This window comes from Oreochromis niloticus, linkage group LG14 (genome assembly GCF_001858045.2).
Source record: "Oreochromis niloticus isolate F11D_XX linkage group LG14, O_niloticus_UMD_NMBU, whole genome shotgun sequence".
In the NCBI taxonomy this organism is placed as follows: Eukaryota; Metazoa; Chordata; class Actinopteri; order Cichliformes; family Cichlidae; genus Oreochromis; species Oreochromis niloticus.
Genome location: NC_031979.2, coordinates 21,593,704 through 21,616,216, shown reverse-complemented (window position 1 = coordinate 21,616,216; position 22,513 = coordinate 21,593,704). Strand labels below are relative to the sequence as shown.

At 38.3% G+C, this 22,513-nt stretch overlaps 2 protein-coding genes across 2 annotated transcripts; one reads left to right on the top strand and one right to left on the bottom strand.

Annotated features, from left to right (window-relative positions):
* Positions 1-273: 273 nt before the first annotated feature.
* On the bottom strand, positions 274-13,896 carry tmprss13a (transmembrane serine protease 13a). The gene is made up of 13 exons (XM_005455779.4): positions 13,645-13,896; positions 7,722-7,896; positions 7,469-7,576; positions 6,701-6,871; positions 6,169-6,295; positions 5,497-5,592; positions 5,364-5,407; positions 4,154-4,316; positions 3,711-3,889; positions 2,965-3,063; positions 1,114-1,256; positions 849-1,001; positions 274-766 (listed from the first exon to the last, which is right to left on the bottom strand). Exons 1-13 carry the CDS (start codon positions 13,660-13,662, stop codon positions 752-754), a joined length of 1,491 nt encoding a protein of 496 aa, XP_005455836.1. The 5' UTR covers positions 13,663-13,896; the 3' UTR covers positions 274-751.
* Positions 13,897-18,087: 4,191 nt separating this feature from the next.
* On the top strand, positions 18,088-22,389 carry il10ra (interleukin 10 receptor, alpha). Its single transcript, XM_003450847.5, has 7 exons — positions 18,088-18,435; positions 19,033-19,156; positions 19,390-19,559; positions 19,657-19,802; positions 19,957-20,122; positions 20,429-20,547; positions 20,701-22,389. The coding sequence occupies exons 1-7, from the start codon at positions 18,348-18,350 to the stop codon at positions 21,610-21,612; spliced, it is 1,725 nt and encodes a 574-aa protein (XP_003450895.2). The 5' UTR covers positions 18,088-18,347; the 3' UTR covers positions 21,613-22,389.
* The last annotated feature ends 124 nt before the right edge of the window (positions 22,390-22,513 follow it).

The window sequence follows — 22,513 nt, the reverse complement described above, 5'->3', positions numbered from 1 at the left end:
CATCTCTCCCTCTCTCACACACCAGGCACGCTCACCACAGACCCTCCTGCCCACAAAATCATTAAACACCACAATAAAGGGGAGTGGGTGGTTCCTTCTTTATCTGATATATGTTGTGTATGTTATTCGCACGATCCTTCACAAACTTATGACATGAACATAACAAAGAATACAATCAAGAACAATTTCAAGAAAAATCCCAACGTGAGTAGTGGCTTAAGTGCACTGCTTAGTGACTGAGTCAAGTGTTACGGTGCTTATACTTCACAAAGGTAATGCACAAAATGTCTTGATTTTAATATGGTACACAAAAGTTAGAATTGTGTTCCTGAGAGAGAGAGAAAAACACCTTCATAATAATTAATCATACATAATTATACACAGTCATACATTAATCAACCACAAACTGATTAAGGACATCTCAGTAGAGTGCTGAAAGCGTTTCATGGAATTACAACACATGATATAAAAAAATCATCTGCTTTTAAAGCTCACTTAAATTAAAGGTAAGCTTTAGTACACGCACAAAAGAATAAAATCAAAATTAAAAGAGTGAAGTCAGTGCATTGATTAGCTTGTATACATGTGGGTAGTGTAAAATATATTCAATCCATGTGACCTGAGATGAGTATAGATGATGAGCACAACATTAATGAATGTATGTGGTCATTTTTGTCATCCTGCTACTCCCTCAAGACAACTTCATAGTGACTTCATTCGGAGGAAAACACCAGCAGGAGGCAGAGTGATGTCAAACCATAGCTCTCTGCAAGAGGCAAAGGAGGAGTTAACATAGAGAAAGCCTTCCCCTTCTAGTTTTTAATTATTTTTTTTCCTTTCTCTCTTACATGCATGCTTGTGTAGATCCAGGGCAGAACACTGCTGACTCTGGTGTAAACCCCGGGTTTGTTTTTTTCACCACAGCCAGCTCCCCAGCTCGTAATCCCCACCAGGTAAAAGCGATTCTCTCCCTGGCACACCAGAGGTCCACCACTGTCACCCTGGAAAAATATATTATACTTGGTTAGCACAAATGTTACTTCAAAGGTTGCTAGATGGTCAAATCTATGCATATGATTTCTGTTAAACTGTTCCTTAATACTGACTGCTCACCTGACAGGAGTCTTTGCCTCCGTTGAGTTTCCCAGCACAGAGCATATAATTGGTCACTAGACCTCCATAAACATCACGACTGTTACACACTTGTGTATCAATGATGTCCACACTCACTTCCATCAGATCCTTCGAGGCAACACCTTTAAAAAAATGAAAAAAACAGGTCATTGTTTCCTTTACATGGCAATGTTAATACCCCATAATAGTAGCTTGATGTAAATATTACACATTACTGTGAGGTGCACCGTCTCAGCAACAGAAACTGTGCCTTCTTTGTTTTCCTCATTTGTCTTCAGTTTTTATGATTAATGATGTCCCAGTCCTTTGTTTATTGATTGAGAGTTGTCACCCGCCCATCAGCCATTAACATTTCTTTTTCAAGCATATTTTTCATTAGATGATTATATAGACAACAGATGCTAGTTACTTCCTCATTCCCGTCATTTCATTGTTGTTGATTTCTTGTAATCCTTTCCCATTCTTTCTCAGCTTGCAGATTTGTTATTTTAATTTTCAGTTGATCATTTTTATTACATCAGCAATGTTAAATAGTTTGCCTTTTGCTTATGAGTGACTTCCGTCTGGTCATTCTACCTTACAGGCCTGACTGGTGTAGTGCTGCAGAAATGGTTGTCCTTCTAAAAGGTTCTCCTGTCTCCACAGAGCAAAGATGGAGCTCTGTCAGATTGATCATTGGGTTCTTGATCTCCTCCCTAACTAAGGCCTTTCTTCCCCAACACCTCAGATTGGCCAGATAGAGTCCTGATGGTTTCAGACTTCTTTCATTTGTGGATGATGGAGGCCACTATGCTCACTGTGACCTTTAATGCTGCACCTTTCCCCAGATCCCCAGTTGTATTTTTGTTTGTATCTGTCAATGCGTTGGGTGGGTCCTATCTTCCTTCAATTTAAGGCATTAGTTTTAGTGACTAAAATGGCTAAAAGTCCTTCATAGACCAAACCTAAACTTTTAAAGCTTTATGTACAATAAAACAATCAAACACTGCTGGAAACAACAGGGCTTAAACATGCAATGCAGATGTACACAGGCAGTGTCATGGTCCTGGGTCGAGCGACCCAGTGTTTGAGTTTATGTATCTTTTGTATTCTTTTGTGCCTTAGCTTAGTTCACCTTATTTATTTCTAGATTGCAATTTAGTCTTGTTCCCTTATGTCATCTCCCCCTGCACTCAGTCTCCCTGGTTTCTGCGTCTACGTTTCTTGTCTATGCAGTTATGTTAAGTTCATGTCATGTTTTATCTCCATGTCTAATCTCCATGTTTCCTGTTTTACTTTGAAAGTCTATATTCAATGTCAGTGTATTTAGTTTCACTTCTCCTGTCCTGTCGTTAGGTTCATGTGTGTCAGCTGTGCTCCCATGTGTGGCCACTTCCCCTGATCATCCCTCATGTGTATTTAGTCTCTGTGTTTCATGCAGCCTGTCGCGTCGTCTGTGTTTCCACCCTCCATGTTGTCACAGCCAGTCTCTGTATCTATAGTTATGGTTTCCTGTGTCTTCATAGCTTTTCCTAGTACCATTTTCCCAGTTTAGTTATAGTTTAGTTTATCACTGCGTTTCTGCCTTGTTCGCACTTCTTGTCACCAGCCACAATAAAGGCTCGCTTTCAGTTAAGTTTACTCCAGCCTACTCTCGTGTGTTCGCACCTGGGTCCACACACACACACCGCACGGTCTGCCTCCTCAGATCGTGACAGGCAGACTATATTCCCCAACACATGAGAATGGAAATCATGGCATCTCAGTAAAATAAATTACATTCATAAATGACTAAAACTCTGCCATTTGCTAGATTTCTAGTATACTTAACATTTTTACATTTCTGCTTACCTGAACTAGCCTGTGTGGTGCCAAAACCCGAGGTCCAGCACTGAGTTCCTTGCACAAAGTTCTGGTTATATGCTGGCAGACAAGCGGGCTGAACTTTATCTGGTTAACACAAGAATATGTATTTAAACTTCTGCCAACACATCAGCCACCTTGTATGCTCAAAAGGATAGTGTTGTAGATAGATCTGTACATACACGGTAAAACAACTGCACTATGTATGGCAGATTAACAGTTTGACTGTGAACTCACAGGCTTTAAAAGCTCAGACTGAGCAGGAAAGGAAATACTTTCATTGCTGTTACTATTCTGCATACTTTTTAGTGTCCTGTTTTTGTTGATAATCTACATAATCTACTGTAGACTATATAAAGTACAGAGTAAGAGAAATCATTATTTGATCACCTGCTGAATTTGGGGAAAAAAAACGTATAACTTTTCTGTGATGTAAGTTTTTTCCCTAGATTTTTAGTTGTTATTGTGTCTCTCCTCATTGAAATAAACCTACCATAAAAAATTAAGACTGTTCCTTTCTTTGTGCAAATTCAGCAAACTCTACATAGTGCTCCTAACACAGGTTCCATCATCGAAGGTTTTCTGTGCTGAATATTTTCATGGAGGAAGCAATTAAATCCTTCACACGCTCTGCTTTCCAACATGATGCCCACATATATGCTTATACATGCTTACAGCTATCAAGGTTGGAGGACTACACACATTTTTTTAAAGAATGTAAAGATGCAACTGACCATTGAAAGTGACTGGGGATGTAAGTTTGAGAAGAACAACATCTTGGTCATTAGTTTTAGTGTCATAGTTCTCATTGACTATTATCTTCTCAACAAGGTACGGAGCAGGCAGATTGTTCAGGGACACCGTTCCACCGTATACTCTCCAGTTCTGAGGGGATAGAGCCGCAGAGATGTCTCTGAAACCCCGAAAGACACTCCTCAATGGACAGCAACAGATTGATGTAGATTTCAGCACAGAATAATGGGCATTATGATTTTTAAAATGCATGTTTTTGCATTGTTAACTGCAGCTGGACCTTAAAGTATCTACAATCACAATGTACAGACTCTAGGAATCAGAGAGTTTACTAAGGTAGACTGTGGTCAATTTAAGGGGGTGTGAAAAAAATTACAAGGGTATGTTTGTTTTAATTTTTTTGTTTTTTGTTTTTGTTGGTTACCTTGGGAAACAGTGGGCAGCAGAAAGCACAAAATCAGGGGAGATCAGGACTCCTCCGCAGACATGGGATCCTCTGAACTGTAGCGACAACTGCCAAGGCCAATTACCCATTTTAGCTACGGTGCCACCGATGATCCGGGATGTGGCCTGCTGCTTACCACAATCTGGACAACAATGCAAGGTACCATGCAAAAGAAAGAAAGGGAAACAAAACTATTTTCAGCATATAGTTTTATCCTTGATGAGTGCAGAAAAAATACATTGTATCTGCCAGCGTTGCTGCTCCAGTGCTGTTAAATCTTAAAGCGATCTTCACAGGAGTCATAATGTTTTATGTTATCAAGGTCACGGTCACCTAACAAAACACCTTGTGGCCATAATTTAAGAACTCTTTGAGTAATTTTCACACAGTTTTAAACAAGTCTTAAGATTTTATGAGGTCATTTTTTTGGCCAGTTAAGTAGCAGAGGGGTTTTCTTAACTGCTCTGATGAGGTCATAACGTCCGCTATTGGCCCTGTGCTCACTACCACAAATCGCAGACCCACCACTGGCACCCTGTGCTGCATTAATGTTTGATATGATAAAACACCACCGACATGATTTGGTGCCCCAAATCATCATAGACAGCAAAAACTTCACACAGGACTTCAACCACGTTGGATTCTGTCTCTCCACTTTTCCTCCAGACTTTTGAGATAACGTCCAGGTAAGACATTTTTTATACTGTTTCTCACATTCCTATCTTCTATCCTATCATGATGCTCCTTAGACTTCTGTGTGTGGTGGCTCTTAATGCCAAAACACCAGCCTCTGTCCCAAATTCGAAGCTTTCTCAAGTTCTTGAAGTAATTTTTGACAATCCTTTCAAAGCTTCATCTTGCCCGTTAAAAGCAGCCTTTTCAGCAGTGACCTTCTGTGGCCCACCCTCCTTTTGGAAGTTGTCAGTTCATCATCTGAACAACTGTACAGCCAACAGTCACCCCCATGATTACGGTCGTGTGTACTGACAAAAGCTATCAAAAAAAATCTAACAGAAAAATGCCTGAACCTTGAAATTTTCAGAAAATGATTCTGATACATTTGTTAGTATTGCACTGGCTAATAACTGCATTTTCAGTTATAGGTACTGGGTGTAACATAAGAGAGACATAGAGAGAGAAATAGAAAGTGTGTGACGTATGACTGTAGGAACAGATGGAGGCTCCTTACCCACACACTGCAGGGAGACAGTCTGCTTGTTCGGACAGGGAGAACTGCATGTTGCCACAATAAGGGAAACATGTTAAAATGGGTACATGCAGTCAACCAATTCTAATGTTGTTAACCAACAGATCATATGTACCTGACATTTACCCGAGCCTGGATAGGAGCAGATCTTGTGCTGTTGTTCAGTGTTAAACCTATGGAATCTGACTGAATTGCACCTGTCATATAGGCACTGGAGACAGAGAGAAAAATGATTAGATAAACGGACACATACAGAGACCATTTTCTGCAGTCAATATCTGAGTGAATCTGTAAACTAATTGTGCTTCTGTCATACTGAGACGCCCCACTGGTAGTCACTCCTGTGGAGAATCAATTCAATCCAAAACACACAGCAGCAGATGAGGTGATGCTACATGAACCTCTGTGGGTAATTACAGGTTGGGTTTGAAGCCCACGTGTTTATGGGCTGTTGTTGAAATCGACCCTTCCAAATTACACGCTAAATCACTCTTTCATGTAGCCCGTGCTAGGTCTAAATGACGATAGATAATGGTAATATATATTATGATGATTACCTTTGATCCAAAGTTTTTCTCAGTTGCCTGTAAACTTTTTAGCCTTTATTTAGATAGGGCACTAGAGAGAAGACAGCCAGTAAAGGGCTCTGTATGCAAACCCAGGCCTCTGCAATGGTCTGGGTTGCCTGTTCTACTGAACTATACCTTTAAACTTTTTATACATGGTGTTCAATACATTTTAGGTGAGCTATGACAATAATAGGCAGGGTAAAGTGGTGATCCCATACTTTCTGAATCCTTGCTGCTTGCAGATCTGCATGGCTTCATTGTTATCCCACCCTTGGTTACACACTGGTAGGAAGCGACCATCTGTGGCTGTTCTGACCTGCAGACTGTTTCCCTCACCAAACCTCACTTGAGAAGTAATGGAGGGATAACAAAAAGAATACATCTTTAGTCTCCTTAGTCGATTATGTGCATATGTGACTATTAGGCAATTTTAGCTTTCATTTTGCTGCTGTTGTAAATACAAACATTAACCTCTAAAAAGTAAAATAGCTGTTAATTTTTTTTTTTAATTTGCCAAGACCTTTCTTGTGTATTCTTCTCATATATGTCCCTTGTTGTTAGGTATTACATAGCGAGTATAATATGAATAAAACCAATACAATTATACATAATGCAGATTTAAGTTGGATCCCTTGAGAATTCTGACACATATGGATACATATGCCTTCCGTAGTTTATTATTGTTATTTGCCAATCCTACTTCACCTTCTTTCCTCGTATTAGCCCAATCCTGGTATGGTTATGACTTACCACAGTATGCTTCGTCAGTGCCATGTTGGCAGTCCTCTTTTCCGTCGCATATGACAGTATTGTTTGGGCAGGTGTCCTTTGGCAAAACTGCACTTTGGGTTTTCATATCATCGCTCCCATCATGCTCATCGTAGTGGATCGCTGATGTTGCACTCCTGGTGCCGTACACAACTGTGGTTGGAGAGTATGTAGAAATGGTTTTAAAGTAAGTAGAGGTAGAGTGTGCCATTATTGTTATACTTAACCCAAACAAAATAATGAAATAAAATAAGAACAGTAATATGCATCTTAAAATTGACCACTTCTCTTTCCATCTCACTTAATAAATATCAGCAACTATTCCTACGTACTCCAGTTAACATCAATGATTTTCAAAATGAGCACTGCATGCAGCAGACAACACAGAGAAAACATTTTGTCACTGCCAACAAATATCTGTGAAAATGAAAAAAAAAAAAAATTTTTAGGGAGCCCAATAATTCAGTTCAGTTATATTTATATACCGCCAAATCACAACAATAGTTGCAAAATAATGCATCATATACTGGTAATGATATTTAGCAACTGGGTTTATGCTTCATACTGTTTTTAAATACCAGCAGTTACACAAAATGAGCATAAACAAATGAAAATAGATAAATTCTTACAATCTTAGGCCCACAAGGAAACAAAAACTATTGTAACTAACTGAGCTTTACGTGCGGATACAAAAGTTTAACAAACTTAGTTCACAAGTTTTGATGATATTGTCCAGTGATCAAAGTATACCTCCAAGCCAAATGGCCAATCCCAGCAGAGCAAGCAACAGTAGGACTGACAACGACACGCCAATGCACCTTTTCTTGCTCTCACAGCATCCCTTTTTCTTCTTTGGGACTAAACACAGTCAGAACAAAAGCATATAGTGACACACATATTAATGATCGTTGGAGCGACTCTGACTCAACATTTGTTTTGTTGTACATTTACAATACATGGATTTTATTCCTAGAAAAATATGGGAGGTGCAGGTATAACTCACTTGTGCTGGGCTGTGAGACTTGGGGAGCAACAACAGATGGTGAATACCGAGGGATGTAACGTGGCTGGGATGGGGGCATCACCCCTGGACCCAAGCCATACACCACCTCTTCATAAGACCTGAGGGGTGGCTGCGTGTGGACAGCAACAGAGTAGTAGGGAGGAGGGGGGGTGTCCTAAGAGAAAAAGACAAAAAAAATGAGGGCAAAACAAATACTCTGCAAGATTTCATAGATACAATCTCTTACTGGAATAACAAACAATGTCATGTGAAGTCTATGTCCGATATTATATAATCTCTCCTTGGGCACAAGATGATAATTATTTGATCCCCTGCTGAATTAGTATGTTTGCTTATCTTTAGAGTAGTTTTATTTTAATGGGCAGAAGTTGACTGTTCTGAATTTCAACCAAATTACCTCAAAGTTATAAATTGTTTTACATGTCAGTGAGTGAAATTAGTATTTGGTCTACTACAGCCTAGCTAGAAATCTGGCAGATTCCATTCCAAATTATCCACCACCATGGGGAAGGCCATGGTCAAGGTCATTCAGGGGCATAGCCAGACCTTATTCATATAGAAAATCTGTGGGGGGAGCTGAAGTTTCAAACTGCCAAGCAGCTGCCAAGAAAACTAAAGGATTTAGAGTGTTTATGTAAAGAGAAGTGGGCTAAAGTGGGCCTTCCTGAGATAAGTAAAAACCTAGTGACCAACTACAAGAAACCTCATACCACTGTGCTTGCCAACAAGGGTTCTCCAGTACTAAGTCATGTTTTAAGGTATATATATATTAGGTATAATATATACAATTAGACATACATGAGCTAGAATGGTAAATCGTCAATTGTGTGTTTCTTGTTGTTAAAACTGCACGTTTCTGGTTGCCAAGAGTCTGCATGTAACCTATTGTCCTCCATGATATCCAAACACTGTTATCAAGTCTACACCAGCGCAACAACCTTATAGGCACAAAGAAAGAAGTGATGTATCCTGGCAACAGTGTCTAACAGATCAGATTTAGGAGATTTAGGGGTATGTTCCTCATTTCTCAGTATGTGATATCGTCTCTGCCAGTAGCCATATCGAGAATTTCAAACAAAGGTCTTGATCCATATTTGGAGACTTGTATGGGACAAGTTGGTGCAAAATGATAGTGGGAAAAATGCAACTAAGAACAAGTTTGTTCACTGGGTTTTTCTTAGAGGAATAAGTGGCTCAAATACTTTAATCCACACGGGTTAAAGCTCTACCAAGAGTTCATTGTGAGTGACTCATGGCACAGAAACTACTGACTAGTCAGTAGTAGCCACCTTGGTAAAAGGATGGTGTCTAAGCAGCTGTCAGCAATATTTTTGTGTGTGTACGTTAGTGTGTTTGTCTTCTGTATCTACCAAGGAACTGTTTTGGTATCCCTTAGTTGTTAGCAAGTGTTACTTTATGTTTTCCCAAATGTGTTAGAGGTTAATCTGAACTAAACAAGGAAGTTGTAACAGAAAACATTTTCTATGAACACTTCCTAATGCATTTTTTCTTTTTGTTTGTCTTAAGAGGGTGTGGTATTGTTTTTGGTTGACAAAAAAGTTCCAGCAAGCATTTGTCAACCTTTGGATGTCATTGACTGGAATCACTGCAAATAACTATATCTCTCTGATTGCCTTTCTACTACAGAACAATCCAGCACCCTCTGGACTGACCCGGTGCCTCGTTTTCTGTTTTCTTAAGATGATAAAGTTAGTCTGTGGGCCATACCTGCCCGTTTTTATCAATTATTAACAATGAAAGTTTGCCCAGGTTAAAGTTTAGTGAAATGAAGGTCAGCATGAGAGCATCAGCAAACTCTTTGTCTTTGTTCACTTCCTGTTTATTTTTAACTTTTTCTCTCAACCCTGGGCCCCCACCCCACACTTTGAGAAACACTGCACAAACACATACTGTGTTTATTCTGAAAGGGGTTTGGACTGTGTTGCTAGTGTTTCAATGTCACATGCACCATTTCCTTGAAATAGTGCAATGGCATTTTAGGTATGTTTTCTCGTACTGGCTAGGTGATTCAGGTGACTCTGTTACCCTGTCAGCAGCAGTACAAACCATGTGAGTGTGCACAATGCACTAACTGCCATAGGTGTAGCACTTGAGTAACAAAGCATGGTATTCATTGCCCATTGTTTCTTTTTAAAAGATGTTTGTCTATGTTTTGTCGGGGATGATCCTGAACCTGTTGGTTGAGAAAAAACACTTTTTTCTTTGTTATTTAGAATATGAAATTTTTCATTGGAATTCAGTCATAAATAATGTTGAATCTCAACTAAGCTCTTAAAAAAGATCAATTTATTTATTAGAAGACTGCACTGGTTATAGACTGCAATTTTGTTTTAGAGCAAACAAGTTAAAGAAGATTCATGCTCATGTGTTTAATTTTACTGGAAGTTAATCTAATAAGACCAACAAAACTGGTCAGTAAGTGTTTTCCTTCTGGGACTCTTTCACCTGTATTTTAGCAGATTTTACTGGCTGACACCAAACTGGAAAATTATCTTCCAATTACTCGCCAACTTGGCTGATGTTTCAGCATTTAAGAAATAAGTTTGGTCTCAAGAAAAGTAAAACCAAAATTAAGGAAAGCACTTTTGTTGGTCCTGAAATCTCTGAACGGATGTTTGATGATTGGTTCCAAATGAAACTGAACCCAACTCAACTAGGTTGAATTTTCTTGTCAGTCACAGAGGGAAAAGTTTTGCTGAGCCTGTGGATAACATACTGGAAAGCATGTGAACTACTTAGAGCCATGTCACTGAATATCCAGTTTTTTACATTCTCATCAGTTTTTTTTATTGAATTTGGGCTGTGCCAGCAATGAACATGTGGCAAGATTTCATAAAAATATTAAACTAATATCAGGGAAAACTTAATCTGAGCTAGTTGGTGACTACTGTTGGTCCTTACAAAGACGAACAGATATGCAGCACAAGTGCAAAACCTTTTTTGAGCACCCTGACTTGTATTTTGAACTAAATTAACAGAGATTTGGTTTAACATATCGCTCATATCTTGATGCATGCTCAATCATCCAGGTAAGTAAATCTCCAAAAGTTGATTCTGTTCATCTGGATGTAGCATCACTCATCCACTTGGATGAGTGTCGAAATGTTTCTCCCACTGAAAACGCTACGTCCAGATGAACAGAATCAACTTTTGGAGATATCTCTGGTATTTTCTTCTGGTTTGCTTGCAGAGGAAACAATTTAAAACAGTCTTGGTGGAAAATAGTTAAAATTCCAGAAATTGTGTTGATATACTGATGTTCAGCAGTGTCAAAATGTCAGTGATGTGTATGTCAAAAACCTGACACGCAAGCTTCAATTTGATTACATGTCTGAAATCAGTGTAAAAAAAATGGATGAAGAGCTTGAATTTTCCACTAGCAAATAAAAATATATTTTGTAGATCAGTCTAATGAGGCGAACTTTCTACGGGTGCCTGGTTGTCACTAAGTTACATGTGAACGAACTATTTTCAGCTAAACTAAGCAAAAGTATTTTTGTACAGCAATTAAAATACTTGTGCTAATTTTAGTACTGTGCTCTTTATGTGATATGCAGGAATGCAGCTGGTGATATCAGAGTTTACAAATGCTAATTGCTCTGTGGTTGTACCTGTTTGAACACGGCAGGCCTTAATCACCTGTTTCCATTATCAACTAACCCTCTGTAGAAAGTCATACAATGTGAAAAAACAAGTTTGTGATGAGTCATTCGACCTCCTGACATTCTTATAGCATGAAAGAGAAACATTTTTTTGTTTTTACATACATTTTTTTTTTAATGTAAACAGTTTTTTTCACATCATAAGTTATTCCAATCCTGAATAGTAGGGGTGCAACAATACTCGTATCGATATTGAACCGTTCGATACAGTGCTTTCGGTTCGGTACGCATATGTATCGAACAATACAAAACGTTTAATTTATTTTGTCAAGTTTTCTTCTGATGATGCTGTCTGTGTTGAGCGCTCAGTGGATCTGCGTTCGACTACTCCGCCTAGGCTGCACTGTCCAGTGCAGAACCACTGAGCGCAGCACAAGCTAGCAAGACAGAAGCTAAGCTCGTTGCAACATGGCAATTGAGCCTCCCCCACCCTCATTCAGATCTGGCGTTTGGAACTATCTTGGTTTTCATGTGAAGCATGACCCTGATGGTAAGCGCGTCATGGACAAAAGTAAAACAGTATGTCGGATGTGCCACGCAATGCTCAGTTGGTGGGAACTAGTGCGTTAGCGCAGTTAGCTTGTTAACGTGTTGACACCGTCCAGCCCCATGCACGGGGCGATCCGTGGTAACTCGTTAACGGAGATTTGCCGCGTTATGGCGTTAATGTCATCTTAACGAGATCAACGCTGACAGCACTAGTGGGAACACAACGAATATAACTGCACATTTACACCGACATCATCCTAGTGCAAAGACAAGTGGAAGCAGACAAAAATAACAAGCACGCATGCTACAAACTTTACCCGTGTCATTTAGACAGCCGTTAGCACATGATTTTCCTTATGGGGACCTGATGTGTTTAATATGCTGCAGAGAATATACCCCAGAAGAAGGGTATAATATAGCTTTTATTGTGGAACGAGCCATTTCTCTGTAATTCTCACTTCTCTTTTCCAAAGATGAGTGATTTCTCGATCAGATAGATTTATTTTTTTAATTATTTTGTTGTTTCAGCAACATTAAATTTAAAAACTGTACTTTTGAGTTAAAATATATATTTATAATTTTAATAAATGACAAATTAAAAAGGCATGAACATTTTTTTGTATCGAAAAAATATTGAACCGTGACACCAAAGTATCGAACCGAACCGAACCGTGAATTTTGTGTATCGTTGCACCCCTACTGAATAGCACAGCAGCAGTTTGCAGTTTGTGTATGAACAGCACCAAGTTTCAAGTTAAGTTCAATAAAAGTTGGGGAAAAAAACTGTGAAGGTGAGTGTTACTCACCAACAAAGATGTATAGTTTCAAAACATGCCTATAGGCACCATAAACCTTACTTTATTGAAATCAAATGCCTAAGCAGAATTAGGTGGAGGTATAGTCATATTTCTCAGCATAGTGCACACGGTCATATTTCACAGTTTGCTTTCCAGCTATTATTATAAATAAAAGGTGGAAAAATTAGAGGATCTATGCAACACAAAGGACAGCATCACTCAAACAAACCATGTCATCTAAAATTACAAAATCCATCCATCCATTTTCTTCTGCTTGCACAGTTCAGGGTAAGCTACAACATAATCTGATATAAAATGGTAAACTAAAACTGTCCCTGTTTTTTCTTACCTGCCAACCTTGTATGGGCATAATTCTAGATTCAAACACAATATCCAGAACATACAATGAATTCATAAAGCTGCAGTTACAGGTATTTTATCTCTCTCTTTATTTTTCTAAAAAGACAAGAGTAGGTACAATGAAAATGTGAAGTTTAATTACATTATTTCCTCCATCATCACATCAGGAATATACACAATTTCACCGACACGGGGATTTTTTATGTGTTCTTGCACCTATACCATATCTCTATATTACACAGTCTAAAATTGAATAAAGAATAAAAAATATTTGCCCACATAGACTACACAAACAAAAACAGAAAACTAAACAGAAACACCTGTTTCACAAGAAGGAAAGTGAAACAAGTCAAACCTTTCGCTCTGGAATCTCTGTACTGAACTGCATTCTTCAGTCTTCTGGGGAATGCTACATATACTCACAAGCAACACAGTTCTCTAAATTCAAAATAATGCAAAGTGAAGCAGAAAACACAGCCATCATTCAGGTGAACAGTAATTAAGTGGGAAGTTAGACTATTGAGTGAAGCAAGCCTGAAGTCAGAGACCCACCAGCAAGAAGTCAGAACCTACCGGGTCATGCTTATCCATTGGATTCGGGGAAGCAAAGTGTGCAGAGTGGAGGTGAGAACAGGTGGGTGGAGCTTTTTAAGCGCAGGTTCACACAGTCTGGAGCATGGTGGTGAAACATTAAGCACGTTTGTTCTTCTTCCTTTCTTCTCCTCTGCGCTCCACTCAACTGCGTTTCCCACTCAACTTAAACCAAGCAATAAAAGGTAGGCCGATCTTCCCCCTCCCATGTAAATCCTTTCTTTGCTTCACAGAGACGGGTGTGTCCAGTGCACCAATGTCCTACCTGTCAGACCAGTTTTGTAGCAGCAACATACTGTCTGAGAATGTTTCACAGCTCAAATAACCTCAGCTGAGCTGTCAGGGCCCTGAACCCAAATGGCCTCTTCTCCAGAGAGTATGACATGATTTATTTTTCAGTCTGGAATTCATGGAAATATTCATACAAATATTGATAGTTTCATACCAAAACTGGTATTGTTATCGGATCAATACTGGCATGATAGGTTTGATACTTTGTTACTATCACCGTAAGATGATATCATCATATGATGATTCATCTCATAAATTATAACACGCTGCTCTCCCCTATGTATCGCTATCGCTATCGGCAATACTGGTCCCGTATTTAGCATTAGTAGTAAAGTATTATTATGGTATTAGCAAGTGCTTAAATCATCATTTATGTTGAATTAGTCTGTCATTCATAAATATAGATCTGTTTTTATCTGTATTTATGTTATATTTATAAATATATCTGTTACTATGTACAGCTATCATTGCTACTGCTAGTAATAATCATAATCTAATCATAGTCATAATAATATCTCTGTATTTATAAATGTCATAATAAGGAGTATTGCTAAATAAATGATGAATTAAGTATGTGTTAGTAATTTACGAATATCTTAACAGTACTTAATAATTTGACATTATAAAGTGCTACCAATTTGAATTTTCTGGAAATTACTTCGTTGTTTGGGCTTTAAGGGGTTAAGCAAAATTATATACTGGTGGAAAAAACACAAGGAACCAAATCATGGTATTACAATTTTGGATGTGCGAGAAAGCATTTTTCTCATGAAGTTGGTGCCTTTCTGCACAGTTGTGGCTCCTGGATATTTCTGGAGCCGATTTGCACCTGCCAGATTCACTTTACATATGATCTCTACTTCCTCTCGCAACCACACATTTCTTCAGCTGTTCTTTCCCCCCTTTAATTTGAAACGAAAACAAAATTTCCGTTGCTGTTTCACTTTGACCATTGCAAAATGTATAAGTGACAAGTCAAGTCAAGTCAGAGTTTATTTCTATGACAGATGTATGCTATGTATAAATATCCATAAATCCAGAATAAATATACACTAAAATCATGAAATGAACAACACACATAAGTCTGCGCTTTCATAATAAAAACTAATGTACCCTGCTGAACTAGAACTATAAGCAAGCAAAGATAAGTAGATTTTAAACAGTGTTTAGAAACGACTAAGGGAGTGGGTGGCTTTTATGTGAAAAGATTGGCTGTTCTTTCAGTTAGGAGCCACAAATGAAAAGGATCTATCACCTCTGCTTTTAAAGTTTGATCTAGGAATATTGAGGAGGAGCTGGAAATGCAGCCATGCAAAAGTCAGTCGAATAAGGTGATGCCAAACCATTGAGACTCTTGAAAATCTGAAAGGCCCACGAGGATGACCATCCTCAGTATTTGCTTTGGGTGGCATTTTGTTGCAGTGTTTTGCTTCTTTTGAACTTTTGTGCTCTTCATTACCCTCCCAATGCAATATCTTTTATGCAAAAAAACAGCTTCTTTTCACCAATAGAGCTCCAGAGGCTCATAGCGTCAATACCAACTCACAGTGAAGTTGTTATGGCAGCACATAGTGGTGTAACACAATGTTAATACCAACGTTGTCTTAGTTCTTGCTTTAATTTTTTTACCTATCTGTAATTTAGTGTAGTGGATGCTATTCCTGCATCCTCTTTGCATCTCTGTTGCTCATCTGTGCTGAACTGTTGTTGAGCATGTTGCATGATACATATTTGACAAACTGTAAACACGAATGTCTTCACTTATCCTCAGTCATCCAGGTAAGGGAATCCCGGGAAGCTGATTCTGTTCATCTGGATATTAGATTTACAGTGTCAGAAATGTTTCATGACTCATCCAGGTGACTTCTTCAGACTCTGAATGCAAAATCCAGATGAACAGAATCAACATTCTGGAAACATGAATGTAGGACATTCGCAAACTGTAAACACAGTTTTACATCTTAATCTAGATGATTTGTGACACGTCATCCGCCTGTTATCTTCCCCCACATTTCCTTTGTTGTGACTCTGTATGACTGTAAAACTGATGCATAAAAGATAATGACCCCCAAACGAAATGTGCTGAACTATGATCCAGGTTTTGTAATGTAGATCTATATTATTATAAGCATATTAATTTGTCTGCTCATTAGTGGTTTATTCATGGTTGATATTAATGAGATACTAAATGATACACTGAGTCTGTGATACACACTAGAGAGCATATTCACTGTTATGATGCACCTTTTCACACCACTAGAGGGTGATCTTATTGTGCATGAAGCTAAAGGGCACTCATACCTTAAAAAGTGACTTGCAAGAAAGTCCCTGTTCTGAACAACAGCAGCTGATCTTGTGACCTTTTAAAAAAGACTCCCTCCCCCCGCAGCTCACATTTAGTCAGCGGCTCTCTGTCCACCTGACATTATCAAATAGAGATGTGGTGTGCTTTGCAGAGACCCTGTTTGCATTTACTGGGAACTAAAACTAAAAAGAAATCACATGAGAGGAGGAGGTGAGAAAACATGGGGGTATATATGGCTAACTTTAAGAGAAACCTACTTCTCAGAAAAGGAAGGCACTCTTTACTAAAGTATAGCCAGATAAAAGCTCCTTGAATAAATCAACATCCCAGTGTATTTCTCTTCAGTATAATTTAGGATTGTGCTAGATCTAACCAATCCTCTTAATGATACAGTTTCAGTGGACTAAGCACAAGTCACATGCAATCACAATAAAAGAAAGAGTGTGGTACTGCCATGGGCACCAGACTCGTTCTCTTGTTGGAAAAACTGGGTAAAGCCTGAAACGGTTTAAAAAGATGAGGAAAGCTAGATGACATTGCAGGTTCAACAGACTATGTCCTATTTGTTTTAGGGAACTTATGTTAAACAGTAAATCAACACCCTTTACACATTTACAGTAACGCACAAGCAGAATCCAGCAGACAGAGGAAGAAAAGTAATTTGTATGTGACACTCTTAAGCCTTGATATGCAGCAGAGACAATGATGGACACAATGAAAAATCTGAGAATTGTGCAGGAATAAGTGATTGTTAACGGTTTAACAAGGGGTATTTTTATGAGTCATTTCTTAACCAGAAATCGATATATCTACCCATAACACACATTACGCCGTCTGCTTTCTTTGTTAATCTGCAAAACAGGAGTAATGAACTGAACTACTGAAATTTTGTGTAGGATGAGGTGTAGAGATAAGGCCTGATAGTCACTGTGGTTTCTTGCACACGTACTGTAGATAAACGTATATACTTTATTCATGTAATATTTAAAGATATAGGTTGCCTTGCATCCCTCACGTTGGATAATGTACGTTTTTAAAGAACATAGAAAAATATTTCTGCCTAATCGCACATAATAACTCGCATGCTGGCGACATATTAATATGGCATAATGCATGATAAAAACCATATGCCTGTTATCCACACAAGCTCATGATTTATTCTTATCATCAAGTGCGATCTGACTTTCAAGACCTTTATTTTTGATTCCTTTAAGTTTTGATACTGTAAAGTAAGCACATTCATCCAAATTGCGTCTATAATTAACGTGCAGTTTTAGTTGTCTCTGTTCTTCTATCTTCAGCCATGGTTAAGTGCAAAAAGAAAAAAAAAGAAACAACATATGCAATGCATCAAACCACAAAGGAGGTCGTGCTGAACAAAGTGTCACAGGAAAAGGTAGACAAAACCTAGAAGAGGAAACCGGTGATAAGATGAGTTTCCTGAGTTTAAATTTTATATTTGTCAGTGGAAAAACAGAAAATACATAAACAAAAGAGTATACAAAGTGAACTGATAAACACCAGAATGAGTCTTTGATAGTAACTACTGCCTACATTTTAGGGGAAAAAAAAGTGAAAGGGGAATTCCTGAAAGCTTCCTCTTCTCATCTCTGGTGTACATACACTCCAACTGTGTTTTTTTCTGATAGTGCTCAACACTAATTACATTATGAGCCCGGTGAGAGGATGGAAAGGGGAAAAGAAAAAACAAAAGAGGAAGAAAAGGGCTCTCTTGTTGAGAAAGGCAAGAGCAAGCGAGAGATGAAACTAGCAGCAACGTCACGGATATAGTCACAACAGGAAACTCATCATCTGAGAGGGAGGGGAGTTAGGCGAGCGACGAAGGTACTTGGTGAGAACTATGTAAATAAAGTCATTTTCAAAAAACAAGGGACCTCTTCTTCGTACCGCAGATGTGTAGGCAGCACAGTATCAGCAGAAAACAGCTGCTTCCTTCTTGTTAATATTAATCGACAGTTTAGTTTAGCTCTGTACAGTTACACAGAGCCGATGTGGAGGCTGGATGTTTCTGTCGCTGATGACTGGAATAAGGGACTCTGTTGGCGACTACTGAGCAGATTCTGACTGAATGGTGTATTTCCAGATACTTGAAATGGATGTCAAAGCCAAATTGCCGGGTTTTGTCTTCTTAATGATCTACATGAGCCTTGTGTCAGGTAATTAAAAGCTTTTCTTATGCTCAATTTGTAGTCTTAACTAGTATGTCCAGTTACAGAAAAAACTCACAGTTGATCATTTACTTAAACAACGGTTTAAAAAGTGTTTAGAAGGTACTATATTTTCCTTCATGGTCATTTATAATATTTGTATTATTTCCGTTATCATATGAAGCCTCATACAGTCATACCAGTAAATGAGCTGAACAGCAAGAGTGGAATTTCTGTTCCCTTTACAAAAAACCCATATAGTCACTCAGTTGGAGATCCCATAAATCAAAGCTTGTCAGCTTTTTTTCTTCTGTTCTTGACCAGAAGTTTCACACATAAAAATCTGGCAGTAACACTTTCGGGATATGTTAACAGGGTTTTACATTACCATTGACTTTATAGCTCATTCCCCATATACAGGAATTTGAAATTTCATATTTGAAAAAAAATATGTGTGTATATATATATATATATATATATATATATATATATATATATATATATATATACATATATATATATATATATACATATATATATATATATATTAAACTTCCATTATTGTAACAATTAATGTACATCTTAATTTCTTTTTTTCTATATCAGGAGCAGAGGGCATTCCTGGCCCTGCCAACGTGATGGTGAAAATTTTGGATGGGGAGGTAATACTACATTGGGACACACCTGAGGATGCACCTTCTAACTATTACTACAAAGTGGAAATGGCAAAGTAAGTTTAACTTACATATCAGTAAGAATCCTTTTACAGACTTACAATATGTGGATCTCTGAACTTCCTTATCCTTATTTTATTTTATTTTTTTTTTATTCTCTGTGACTTCATTTTGTTTTTGTCTTCAGTTTGTTTTTCAAGAATTTGATGCTAATTGTTTTTCAACTAAGAGTTACTAAACCTTTTTTTAAGTTCACATTTTTATTTTGGTGACTGTTTTCTGTCCTTAGGTACCACGATGAATGGGCCATGTTGGCAAGTTGCACGCAGATTAATGATACCTACTGCAGCCTGAGCAGTTTTATAACTGATTTTGATTCTGGCTACAAGGTCAGAGTTCAGCTGGTAGCAGGGGGTGATGAGTCTATTTGGGTTCGTAAGAAATTTCTCCTGAATGAAAGTAAGCAGAATTTGTTGTGTTATTTTTAGATTAAAATGCTCTGATTAATAATTCAGACACATAATAAGATTATTTTCTTTCCTTTGTCTGATCATAGGCAAACTGCAACCTCCCTCCTTCACATTGTGGGCTACATCCAGCACTATAACCATCTCTGTTCACCCAAAACCCATTCTGAAGAAGATTTTTCCTTTTGGTTTAAGGTACACCATCTATCTAGAGGAGAAAGGACAAGATAATAAGGTAGGTTAGGATTAGGTTAAAGGAATAAGGTTTTTATACCTTTCCAACAACTTCACAATTTAAGCCTGGAAAGTATAATGATGAATTGCCCTTACTTTTATTATTTAAAGCTTATTTAAAGAAAAAAACAGCTAACTATGTTCTTGCCCTACAGAATACCACGGCATACTTGAAGGATGATAGGGAAGAGGATCAGAACACTACTTTCACTTCTCTCCATTGGGGTAAAGAGTACTGTGTCAGCGTCAAGTTAGAGACCAGTGGAAATCTCCCCACCAGCAGTGTTTCCAATAAACAGTGTCTGCTGTTGCCAGAGCAAGGTAAAGAAAAAAATGGTAGATTATTTAAGAAGATTATTAAATACGTCTACTATAAAACACATTTACACAGGGCCTGAAAACAGGAATGGCAGCTAAATGCCAAACAATTGAAAATTTTTCAGCATAAAAAAAAATCTTAATAAAACATCTATCGTCCACTGCGTGTGGTAGATTCATATTTACCACATGGGACTGAGCTTTATGAAGTATCATTGTTAGTATGATAAAAGCTCAGCTATAGCCTTGTTTTTTTTTCAGCAAGACACTCACATTTGTTAAATTCATTGGTGCTTATGCTCTTTTCAGAATATTACATTATTGCCGTATCATCCCTATCATTTGTCGGTGGGCTGGCATTCATTGCAATCATAGCAGCCTGTCTGCTGTGTTACCTGAAACGTCCAGAGAAAACACCTGCTGCACTGGTAAGTACAGTAAACTACAGACAATTGTGACAATGCACACTTGTAGTGTCAGCTATTTGGAAAACAGAAAAAAAATATTTTGAAACGAGATCTACACTAATCCTATGGTTCATAAGTCAAACCTAATTTTTTTTTTTCTTTGACTCACCTTAGAAATCCCCTGCTAGTGGCTGGCTTCCACTCTATGTTGAAGATGGGACTGTGGAGGTGGTTACAGACAAAGGATGGTTTCTGTCACCATACAGAAAAGACATGAAAGATGGTGTGAAAGACCCAATCAGTCATCTTACAGTAACAGAGGACAATGAAGAAGAGGAGAGGAGGACCAGCATGGATAGTGGGCTCAGTATGGAGTCTAACTCAAACAATGAAGAGAATCCACCAACAAGACAAGATGACAGTGGCTGTGGAAGCATGGGAGGACCTGAAAGCACAACTAGCAGCCAAACAGATTACCCACTGGAGAATGAGAGGGCTGATTCCATTCAGAAAAGAGAGGACAGTGGGGTGGGTCTGGGCTGCCAGATGATTTCTTGCATGAACCTGGATGGGCAGGACAGTGGGCCTCTAAAAGAGTCTGCTGCTGGAGGTAACTATCGCAGCCAGAGTCCTTCAGATGTGCAGATGCAAGCTTCTGATGACGAGGAAACATTTAAACAGATACTTCCAGACTTGGTTTTGGCCGAGGTGGTCACGGGCTACAGAGCTGGGCCTCAGTCGTGTATCTGTTCAGGAGCTGGTCAGTGCATTTGGTGTCATCAGCAAGGCCACGATGGAACCAAAGTCATCAAACAATATAGAAAAGTGTCTATTGAAAATGGACTACTTGTAAGCCAGTCTGATTTAATAGACTCTTACAAAGGAGATGTTACACATCCAGATTACTCTAGAGAGAAACAAACTGACACACACATGATGGATGACTTAGAATCTAATTTCTTTCCACTGAGGGATTTTCCTCTGCTGACCTCTCTGTCCCCACTGCCCTTAGTGAAGTGTGGGCAGGACTTCAATATGAACAATGTGTCCCTTTCTCTCTGCGATGTACAGCTGACAATTGACTGATAAACTGTGAGATGTGACAAAACACTTTATTTAAAAAGAAAAAAGTCCTGCCACAGCATGTTACAGTGCAATACTGGAGCAATACACTCACATTTTCTACACTTAATGAAACAGAAGCACTAGAGTGAGGTAGAATACTCCAGTACCAGAAACTGAAAAAACATGTGGAAAACCTGGGGATAAAACCCAGTGATTAACAGGCAGTTACTGAACATACTGTAGGAAGGAAACAGAGGTTAGATTACACAGCTGCTGACTGGTAACTGTTGGAAGGAATCTTGGGAGATTATAAAGACTGAGAAGATTCTAAGAAACGCCCTTTTTAACCCTGTTTCACTGAGTCTATTTACAACTGACTAATGTGTTGTCTGCCGGAAGTGAAACTGTGTGGGGAGCACTGAAGAGAAATGGCTTGACAGTTATGTGCTCTTGGACATTTTGTGATTTCATCGCCGCCAACAATGAACTTTATTGCAGTTGCCCACATGAGAGTGTTCTTATTTCTCAGCACTGTGTTTAATTCACACAGTTTTGGGATACTTAATCAATCCACAAACTTTTTACAATAACAAGTGGTTTCACCTTACTTAACAAGCAAACTTTGATATAAAGAGCATTTTGTGTCTGATTCTATTTCATGTTTTCTTACATGGCAAAATATTTTCATGTTCGTGCTTATAAAACCAGCTGCTTCTTTGTTCAATCTATTTATTAGTCTATTTATTTAATGTCTTTGCTGATACATGTGCTCCTCATGATTAAAACTTTGTCCTTGGACTAGTCTGTAAATTTCATATGTTGCCAAGATTCCTAAAAACAATGCATCCTCAGCCAAAAATTTAAGAAAAAAACCTTCTAACATGGTTCTTTTAGTTAAATGAATTTAACACAGCCTTTCTAA

Bases quoted from the DNA above. Each gene is read 5' to 3' on its own strand.
- tmprss13a (XM_005455779.4), bottom strand. The intron at 7,577-7,721 runs GTGAGTTATACC...GACTGTGTTTAG, and splicing joins AGTCTCACAGCCCAGCACAA to TCCCAAAGAAGAAAAAGGGA. The intron at 1,002-1,113 runs GTGAGCAGTCAG...ATATTTTTCCAG, and splicing joins GAGGCAAAGACTCCTGTCAG to GGTGACAGTGGTGGACCTCT.
- il10ra (XM_003450847.5), top strand. From the start codon at position 18,348: ATGGTGTATTTCCAGATACTTGAAATGGATGTCAAAGCCAAATTGCCG. The intron at 20,123-20,428 runs GTAAAGAAAAAA...TGCTCTTTTCAG, and splicing joins TCTGCTGTTGCCAGAGCAAG to AATATTACATTATTGCCGTA. The intron at 20,548-20,700 runs GTAAGTACAGTA...GACTCACCTTAG, and splicing joins AGAAAACACCTGCTGCACTG to AAATCCCCTGCTAGTGGCTG.